This window comes from Scleropages formosus, chromosome 15, assembly GCF_900964775.1.
Source record: "Scleropages formosus chromosome 15, fSclFor1.1, whole genome shotgun sequence".
NCBI classification, from domain to species: Eukaryota; Metazoa; Chordata; class Actinopteri; order Osteoglossiformes; family Osteoglossidae; genus Scleropages; species Scleropages formosus.
Window position 1 is genome coordinate 2,491,543 of NC_041820.1, and position 10,603 is coordinate 2,502,145.

General features: G+C 51.4%; 1 protein-coding gene across 2 annotated transcripts; it reads right to left on the bottom strand.

The window, feature by feature from the left end:
• Positions 1-1,099: 1,099 nt before the first annotated feature.
• On the bottom strand, positions 1,100-9,551 carry osr1 (odd-skipped related transcription factor 1). Of its 2 annotated transcripts, none has more exons than XM_029258268.1 (3): positions 9,533-9,551; positions 1,859-2,521; positions 1,100-1,725 (listed from the first exon to the last, which is right to left on the bottom strand). In XM_029258268.1, exons 2-3 carry the CDS (start codon positions 2,482-2,484, stop codon positions 1,593-1,595), a joined length of 759 nt encoding a protein of 252 aa, XP_029114101.1. In that variant the 5' UTR covers positions 2,485-2,521; positions 9,533-9,551; the 3' UTR covers positions 1,100-1,592. The 2 variants fall into 2 exon arrangements, with proteins under 2 accessions (XP_029114101.1, XP_029114102.1); XM_029258269.1 differs by lacking the exon at positions 9,533-9,551 and adding an exon at positions 6,926-7,147.
• Between the last annotated feature and the right edge of the window lie 1,052 nt (positions 9,552-10,603).

Here is a 10,603-nt window from a genome sequence, read left to right on the forward strand (position 1 = left end):
CAGCGACATACGCGACATTCCTGGGTGGCCGTCGCTCTCGCCGTCCTGCCCCTCGTTTCCGCTCTCGCAAATGTACTGCGTGTGAAAACAGAGCGGGGCTTTAGGACGGATCTCCACGCAGAGCCCTTGTTCTGGAATCCGCCGGCGACCCGTTTCTTCGGGGGGGGGGGGGGGGGCCTGTTATCGTTTGAAATCCACACTCTGTTTCCTTTACATTAACGTGCTTCGCTTTTGTTTTCTTGTTTCTCTTCTCTGTTAAGTCAAACTCGGAAAAGTGGAAAAAATACTCGCGCAACTCAAATAAATTACCAACCGTTTCTTGGTACTGAAAATAACGAAGCGATATTAAAGTCGCCGTCGTGCTCAAGGGTTGCGCTTTGCTCCCTCGACCCCCCCCCCCCCCGTTTCCCTCGCCGTCTCCCCCTTTTTTTTCGCATCGCCCAACAACACCAGAACTCCAGCTGACAGGCTGCCCAGCGTGTGTTTCACCGCACTTTTCAGCAGGGTGTTGCATGGCAGCGCGGAGCAAAGAGGCGGCGGAGACGGGGTCGCCCGAGGTCACGGGCTCGGACCGGGAACGAGGCCGGCCGACCCACGTCTGGTCGGGAGCCTCGCTGCGTCACACGAGCCCCTTCGTACTCTTCCGCCTCCTGCCAAGGACGGCACTGACACACGTTTTAGACTCTGAACTTGAGGGCAGCGGCACCGAACCAGGCCAGACATTTGGGGGTCACGACAGGACATGACCCCACCCTCCCAGGATGTGTCACGCTCCCCACGGCAGACGGCAGGCGTGCGTGTTGCTCATGCCAAAGGGGCGGGCGGGTTGAGGTGCTGACCTCCCTGCTCCTGTGTGTGTGTGTGTGTGTGTGTGTGTGTGCGTGTGTGTCCCTTTGCACGCACACCGAACACGTGCGGTGCAAGCAGAGTGTGGACTCGCTCGCAAGTCACCCTGTGACCCCGTGACCCCGGAGCAAACACACACACGGACGGACGACGCGGCGAAAACACCCGTTAGGGGAGCGACACACACCCCGGAGCGGCTCGTCACGACGCAGGACTTTCCGACCGACGCCGTGCCCTTTACAGCTTGTTACAATTGACAACAACGCGGTTTTGTTTAGAAAAGGACTATTTATTTAAAAATAAGTTTAAGGAATCCAGTGATATATGCAAATAATCGAGAGTAAAGTGCCAAATAACATTTATACAAAAAAGAAATCTGTACAGAAAACTGGAATGTGAGCTTTAGAATACGAGAAGACGGATATGAGCCGCTGTAGTGAGTATAAAGGCTATTGGAGGGAGTCGCGCGTCGCTCCCAGAGTGCGTGCGCGGCGCACGGCGGGAGTCCGCACGGCTGCGTCCGCTCCCAGGTTCCCCTCCGGCCGAGTCGGCGTCACCGTTCGGTCCGAGCGCGGGGCTCCGCCGAACGCCGGTTCCGCCGCGAGATCCGCGGATCCCGGAGCCCCCCGGCTCTGCGAAAGCAACACAGTCCCCTTGTCCCGTCCCGTCCCGTCCCGTCCCGCCCTTCCTGCTCGCTCCAGCGTCCCCGCAGCGCTCGAGTCCGTCGCCCTCGCAGCTCCCGGGCGTCACTTTATCTTGGACGGCTTTAGTTCCTTGACCTGCATGTGCAGCGTTTTGTGAACCGCCAGTGTCCGGGACTGACAAAATCCCTTGCCGCACTCCTGGCATTTGAAGGGCTTTTCTTTCGAGTGGATGTACCTAAAAGACACGGAAAGACTCGTCACCTCCGGCCCGCTCACACACGACAGACACGCCGCCGCTCGCTCTCCCTCGAGACGGCGCGTGCGGGAGACGCTCGGAGGAGACGGGGCGGCGAGGGCGCGGCGCCTACCTGTGGTCCCGCAGGTGGTCCTGCCTCCGGAAGGCCTTGTGGCAGATGTCGCAGGTGTACGGCCTCTCGTCCGTGTGCGTGCGCTCGTGAATCAGCAGGTTGTACGACTTGGTGAAGTGTCTCCCGCAGAACTTGCACACAAACTCCTTCTTGGTCTTGGAGGGCAGCCGACCCCTGCTGGGCTTCCTCTCGGGCGACAGCTTGGCGACGTCGAGCAGGGAGCCGATGGGCGGCGGGGAGCTCAGGTCTTCCGCCTTGAGCGGGTCCTCCTGGGTGGCCGCCACGGCCAGGTTGGCGAAGTCGAAGCGGGGCTTGCTCTTGGCGCGCAGGCCGCCGCACTCCTGCTTGGGCTGCACCGCGTGGGGGAACACGGGGATGGAGGGCAGCGGGAGCCGGGTGTCCACCAGGCCCGGCAGCTTGGACAAGGTGCAGCGGGGCAGCGCGAGGGGCGGGTAGCCCAGGGTCCACTGGTGCAGGTGGACGGCGTGGAGCGCGCTGAAGCTGTAGATGTTGGGCACGTGGTCCGTCGGCAGCTGGAAGCCGCCGGAGGCCTGCAGGAGGGAGTAGTTGGCGAGCTGCAGCGAGGGGTGCAGCGGAACGGGCGCCGGGAGCGTCTTGCTTCCCATCGCTGAGGACGCCGGAGCGGCAGAGCGACGCGTCTCCCTGCGGAAGCGGCGGAGAGAGGAAACCCCGTGAGGAGATGCGGCGCACAAAGCGAAAGGGCGCTTTACTCGCAGAACATGTTATTATAATAATAATAATAATAACTATGCGTTAAGTGCCTTGTTCAAAACGGAGGAACACACCCCTTTCTGAAAGGGCACACTTTCTCTTTCATAAACACATAAAGATAATTGCAAAAGGGTGTATGATTTCTCACATGCGTGTGTGTGTGTGTGCGTGCGCGCTCTTAACGCTTTGTTTTCTGCGTTAAACAGAACACTGCTGTGAGGGCTTCGCCGCACCCTTTTCTGAAAATTGGAACTACAGAGCTTTTCGCCTCTGTACGCATGCGCACACACACACACACACACACACACACACACACACACACACACACACACACACACACACACACACACACGCTCCCTCCTTTATTCAGGATGTTTGATCGCTGAGAGGTGTCCCTACACCGGGATTAGGTCCTGATGGCTATAAATGTGCGTGAACGCACTCTTTTGTGAGCACAGTTACTCAACGCGGAGACAAACACTCCCTTCTACACGAAGGAGCGCAGAACTTTGAACTGCGGCGCAAACCCTCTATTCACACGCGGCGACGCAAGCGAGGAGGGGCCGGGAGCTCCCCGGGCCGCGCGCGATGCTCGGCGGGAGGTGCGCGGACGCGCCCGTAGGGCGACGCGTGTTTGACGTGGGCGTGGGTGTGTGCTCTCGCGCCCGGGGCCCTTTCAAAGGCACAGAGAAAGGCTCCATTGAGCAGGTCGAATACCGAAGGGTTTAATCAGCTCTGATAAGAGTAAACAGAGAAGACAGAATCCCTGTGTTCTGTGGACACCGGACTGACACGTCCACTTGCTGCTCCTCCCAGTTCCCTCCTTCCCCGTCAGCGGGAGGCGTTACGCTAACACCGCCATCGTCGCGGCTCGACACGCCTCTCCTCCCGAAGCCAAACTGCTGCTTCCCACATCAGCGTATTTCGCGGTACCCAGGTACCGTGCTGACTGTACAAACACCTGCTCTTACCAAACTGTGTTCGTTTGGAAAGAAAATCATATTTACGTGACGCTTTTCTCCAAAGCGACTTACGGTGTTCACGTACTTACCCTTTTATACAGCTGGGTCATGTTACTGGAGTAATTTAGGGTAAATACCTTGCTCACGGTTACTACAGCCAGAGGAGAGAGTCAAACCTGCAACCTTTGGGTCTAAAGGCAACAGCTCGAGCCACTACACCACCAGCTGTCCCCAGAAAATACATGTTTGTCCCCATCTTTACCAGGGTGTTTTGAGTTCAGATGTATTACTTCGTGTGACTCGCTTCCATTTATGCCGCTGGGAAACCTGGGCTCTGTCCAATCAAGGTGAGTTCCCCACTCAAGGGTACTAGAGCAGGAGCGGGTTTCGAACCCGGGTACTTCAGCGCAAGGCGACACCCCCAGCGAGCACAGCGCCTGCCGCACATGTTACAGCGACACCTGCGAATGAAATCTGGTTCGACACACTCAAACGAGCATTTAATGACATCCATATCCAGCTATTGTAACGAGGTGGCCGTTGTGTGTGTGTGTGTGTGTGTGTGTGTCTCTGAGTGAGTGTGTGTGTTAGGAGGTGCTATAAATAATGATAAAAAGCTGAAATAGTACTAATTAGAGGTGCTGGGAGGCCAGACCCCCCTGGGATTTGGACTTTCTGATCACGACGCAGAAGTAATTGACTTTTACTTACTGGGTGATTAGAGGAGAGCAGTGTGCACCCCCCCACCCCCCCACCCCCAACACCATTCCCCACCCTTCCATCCGTCTTTAACTCTTTCCTGCCAGCAGGACAGATCTCTCCATCGTCTGGACTGCTCACAGTACCATCTACTCACCATATATCACATACGGCAAACCTCCAGCTCAAACAACACACACACACACACACACACACACACACACTCGCTGAGGTCAAATACTACGAACGTGGTGAAACAGGGTGAGCAGGGTGGCAAATGGTAACCAAAGGGCTCAGCATCACCCTGAATTCCAAGGCTGGTGACCCAAACTAACCACTAGTGACCCAGTGCCACACAGTTGTGTGCTAATTGGTGACATTCTGCACTGATGCTGTTAAGAAGAGTCACCGCAGACGCCCCCCCCCCCCCCTCCCCCCGTTGTCCTGCCACTCAAGAGCCGCTGCCGCCGCCGCCCTTGTGGGACACGAAGCCGGACTTCAGAACAAAGTGACCAAGTGGACTTGAAGAAGGGGCATTGGGACACAATGCAATTATGCATAACAATGTAATTCTTCATTTATCATATTGATTGACATCATTAAAAAAAAAAACAAAAAACATCCGAGCAAGAAAAAAAAAAACAAAAGAAGTACTGCAAATTTTACCCCACCACCATTATTATTATTATTATTATTATTAATGACAATAATAAAAATGTGTTATTGTTATTATTACACACACACACAATATAGTAATTAGTAATAATAATTTTATCATAGACAGGTGACACGCAGCCCGTGTCCTCCGAAAGGCCGCGCGCTAGCGGCGCGTCCACGCGCATGCGGCCCATACAGTTTCTGCGGTTTTTATTTCTCTTCTTCTCAGCGGAACCGGCGGGTTTCCTTCGATTGGACCCGTTCGCGCGTCACTTCGCTTGTGCCTCACTGGACCGAGGAGCCGGTAAATCGGTGCATTTTCTGCGCGCGCGTCACTTCTCCGATTTTTCTTAATTAACGGATCACTTTCATCTTCAGGGGCATCAGACTAATAATGGAAAGTCAGAGCCGAGAGCCGCGCGCTGTGAACCAACGAGGGGCCTCAGAGAGCGGGCAGGCGGGAAATTTACTCTGACGTTCAAGTAAAACATGGGCCAATACCGGCGCGCGAGCTCAGTGTAAAAGCCGGAGACGATTCTCTGAGAGGACGCAGTAAAAATTACCGTGTTATCGCTACATACTGTACATACTGCACGTGTCGTGTCCGAGCGCGGAAAGTTCACCACGTGCGCGACACTCCTTCCATCACCTGGCTGGAGGCTCGAGCTGCAGGTAAAAACATACTGTCAAAACTGTTACTATGGTAAAGTAGCGCCCCTCATCCCAGATCGTGTGGAAAAGGAGAATCGCTGTACAGCATTAAATAAAAAAATAAATAAATAAAGAAAATATCGACTGTCCCACTGTGGAAAGGAGGTTTGGTTTCTCTAAATCATCCTCAAACACGTGTTTCCCGAGCAAGCAGAAAGCGAGAGAAGCTGAATAATAGTATCAATAATTTGACATTAATAGTTGTTGTTATTTTTAATTATTATTATTTGCACACTAGCGGAGATGGAATTAAAATACTTTGACGTGTACGTGAGTGTTCGTGTCTGAACAACTTTCACGGGAATATTTCACACATGATTTTGTACGATTTCCAAGCGAACGAAGAAGCGGGTAAAACACAGTAGTAGAAAGTGGCCAGAAATGAGCCGAAAGGCCCTAAATATCACGAGTGTAAAGAGACCCTGAGCGTCTTTGTGTGAAACAACTGAGTGTAACAGATGCAGTAAAATGTTTATTCTGCACCGGCGTTAAGGTTTGTGCAGCGCGCGAAAGTGGCAGAATCATAAATAAATCAGAGGAATTCATTCGCTTTGGTCATTACAATAAACTAGTTATTATTATTATTACCATCATCATCATTATTATCATAATAATAATAATAATAAGAAGAAGAAGAACCCAAAGGAAGACCAACAGCCAAATTAAACACACTTTTGGCCCTTTTTGTTTCTACTCTCGTCCCAAAATGTTCGGTGACATTTGAAGCGAAGCCGCTCATGATTCCCAGTAGCAGCGAGTAGAAAACGGAGGTCCGAGGAGGTTCTTGGTGTTTCACAACCAACTACATCATTAGGTCATCTGGGCGCGACACGAAACATAGTGAAACGCGGTGAAACACAATGTAACACGGTGTGTGTGTCCTCACTAAAGCCTCAGTGTTCAGGCAGTGTTGAAGTTTCCAGGACTCTCTCTCTCTCTGTGTGTGTGTGTGTGTGTGTGTGTGTGTGAGTGAGTGAGAGAAGAAACACCTGTTGATCGCACACCGACGCACGCAGGCAGACGCGCGCACGCACACACGCACACACACACACACAGGTGTGAGGACTGAGGATTTGTGGAGTTCCCACTCGTTCGTGTCCCGAGAAGCAGAAGGAAACTCGTCCTGGTGCGGAGCTCGAGCGCAGAGCAGCGCAGCCCCACCGCCCGCCGCGTGGCCACTGCATCAGCAGCGGCTTCTTTCAGATCAGCGCGATCATCACCATCATCATCACCACCATCATGATCACCATCATCATCACCACCTCCAGTAAGACACACGGGGGGCACGCGCGCCACTCGTAGTTACCCGGTGTCGGGGACGGGTCCGAGTCCGAGTCCGGGTCCGGGTCCGAGTCCGAGTCCGAGTCCGGGCTCCTCGCTCCGGCGAAGCTCCGCTCTTCCGCTCCTCCTCCCTGCTGCTCTTGCGAAGTTTGCAACAAGTTGCGCGGGTCGGCGCGCGCACGCACGCACGCGGCGGCGGAGCGAGCGCTGTTCTCGCGAACTTTGTGAAAGTTTGATCGGCGCTGCGCGGTCCCGTCACTGAGGGCTGCGTGCGGCGGGCGGCTCCGTGTGTCCTGCGCTCGGGCTTCGAACCTCCTCTTTATCCCGACCAAACCCTCCGACCCGCACATGCGCGCCGCGCGGCCACCCCCCACCGGGCCACCCCCCTAAACACACACACACACACACACACACACACACGAACGCGCGCGGACAGGACAGCCTCCATCCAAAAAAGATCAGCTTCTTCTTTCACCGGCCTGTAAGCCACCCCAAAACACACACGCGCGCGCACACACTGCACACTGGTCACTTCCAGGTGTCGCGAGCGCACTGTCCTTCCGAGTGACACGTCGTACAATTACCGTCTTATTGAAAGAACATGATCTGCACTTCCCAGTACAGCAGTTATAAATATTGTCTATACGTGTACTGTGGTAAAATACCTTCATTAACTCGGAGAAGGAGAAACGGAGAACCTTTTTGGTGCAGAAGAGGCGCGAGTCTTTGAGCGACTCTTTACTTTGCTTGTGTTCATTCCTGAATAACCTACTTTATTAAGAGGAACGGGGGAAAAATGTACAATTTTACATAAATAAAACACACTTAAATTTAAGCTTTACACCTATGTTGAAAACATACAGAAATAATAATAATAATACATACGTACACTTCACTTAAACAAAAAAAAATACACACCTCACCGTTTTTCCCTGCACCTGAAACATTGTTATAAGCAGCGCCGTGTACCTTTGACAAATAAACCTGGAGATATTAATTTAAACACAACCTTCCAATAGAGCACAGAGTCAACTGTAAACCGAATAAAATTCCCAGATCAAAAAATAATAAAAATAAATCGAATTGTGCACTTTAGTTATTTTTCCTCCTCTGTGCTCGACGCCGTCAAGAGAGGAATGTACAGTTATTAGGTAAATATGGTAAAGAACACGTAACCGTCTCTGATACCTGGGTGTGGGAGGAAAATTAATTACGCATGCGCACTAAATCCTTAAACCCATTAGTCCATTCATCGCGTTAAAACGCTTCGATTAGCAAGTGCGCAGGAATAATAATTGTTTTATATTTTATATGCGACCCTGCGAGTCGTGCAATGCCAGTTTAAAATAAGTAAAATATTGATGTTTTTATTAATTACTACATTTTACTACATGTCGCAAAACAAGATTTAGTTAAAATGTTTCGATATTTTATTTATATAAATCAGTGGGATTTAAATTGTATATTTTAAATAAAAACACAATATTTGTTTCGCATAAAAAACAAATACGGATATAAATGGATGAGTACTAAAAAAATTTAATGAATTTATTTCAGATGAACTGCTGCAGATTTTCAAATTGTCTTAAATAAATGCGAATAAACCGTCCCCTCCCTCCTTGCTTTTTACTGTTTTTACTTATTATACCTATAATGAAAATTAAATGTTTAAATTGTTTCCTGCTCCTGTTTTTCATCTCAGTGGAATTTTATACGTCCTTTACATTTTCCTTAGTTATACGTTATATATCCATTTAACGGAAAAAGCACAGTTGCCCAGAGCCCATTATAATTATTTTTATGAAAAGCTACATTTTCTGCTGTTATACAAGGATATACTGGCTGTAAATGTAACGCTCCTTTGCTCGCGACGCCGTAACACGTCGCCTTAGAATAAGCGCACAGGGTTAGTAAATAAGTGCGTATTTACGCAGTTCGGACTGCGGTGCGCATCCACTGGAAGGCCTTAAAATGCACACAGGAAGAGTGTGACTCTGGCCCACCTGGGCTCAGGTGTTCGAAGCCCCTGTGTCTTTCACACCCTGCTCTCATCCCCCCCCCCCCCGACGGACTCCTTCCATTCCGTGTAGAAAACGCGCCACCTACTGGACGCAGGTGGTTCTGCTCCACTGCAGCGCTGCGTTACACGGTGCTTAAAACAGTTGTTCCATATGTGCTAATATGTAAACGCGCGCGAAGCGAACTTGCAAGCCGAAGAGGAGCTGAGTGGAAACACGAAAGGTGTTACGAGGAGCAGCCGAACGCGTCTCGGCGCAGGAGCGAAAACAAAGTAACAAAGTAACAAAGTAACGTTGGTCCGCAGCCGCTGTGCGGTACGAGGTACGAGGAGGTGCGCTTCCCGTTGGCTCGCGCTCCACCTGCTGCCCACGCGCCTCACGGGGCAGAAAGAAAGGCCCACCCGAGGGGGTCTGTTTGGCGGGAAAGTAACGCTGCTGCACGCGCTGCTCTGCCGCTCTCGGTGATCAAATGCATATTTTGTTTGATCTCGTTTGCCGGTTACGCAGCACCGTCACTTTAATGAACCCCGTGACACGTGTGTGTGTATCCTGACACCGTGTGTTTATGTTTATCTCGTGAGTGCTTATTGCACGTGTACTGTACATATATTTACCTCACACAGGCCGAGGTCGCGCGCTCGCCTCGCGATCCATCCTGTCTCTGCCGCAGAAGAAGCGCAGAAAATATTTAAAGCCTGCGTATAATAAAAAACACAAGTGAGACATAATTTACATTTTTTCGCGGAGAAGAGAAAACAAAGTGTGAGGAATGGACGGATTCGGGTCACGCGCGCTCCCTCGCTCTCGCTCTCCGCGTGCACGTGCGCGCGTCCGGGGGTCGCGGCGGTCAGCGCGAGGCCGCCTTGCCCATCGGCGGAAATGCTGCACACGTGGCAGTGAAATAGCGCAAAAAAGGGTGTTTATGGCTTGTGAGAAGGGGAGAAGAACTCGGAGGGGCCCGAAACCAGGGTGTTTTTCACCCGTTTCACTGCATTATTGCTGCTAAAACTGAAGTGAAGTACAGTAACTTCGCCAAACATTTGCCTTTTGTGCCATTTCGGTGCATTTCTGAAAAGGTGTGCTGAGCTCAGAGGGGAGAGAAGAGTGTGAGTGTGTCACGACTCAAATACTCAGCTCGCGCCTCCGACCCTGCGGCTGCATTGCTTTTACACTGTTTCACCGCGGTCACAGTGGGTCCGGCCTCCCGACAGCTGCCGCCGATGGGCAGGCTGAGGATGTGAAAAGAACCGTTAAAAACGGACCCGTTTTGGACGATGACGAACCCCCCGCTCCCCGCACTGTGTGTAACCATGAAGTGTCACATCAGGTAGAAAAGCGACTCTGGTTCAGGAAAGATGTAAGTGGATCATATCTCACTGCACTTACACAGGAAATCAGATCTCCAATGAACCTCAGACGTGAATCCAAACTCATTTAAAGTCACTTTCAATATTATTCGACATATCTTTAGCATTTATATTACAAGTCCCTATAATATCACATATTGCAACTCACCCCGGTTCACTTGAATAACATTAAACTCCAACTGTTTCACATTTCAACGCCTGTGGAAGTAAAAGGACAGACTTTCATTACTCTGTGGAGCTAAGAGATGCACCTCGGTTACCTGTGACAAACGCGCTCATGTCAACACACACTATTTTCACAACTTTTTGCATGTAAGG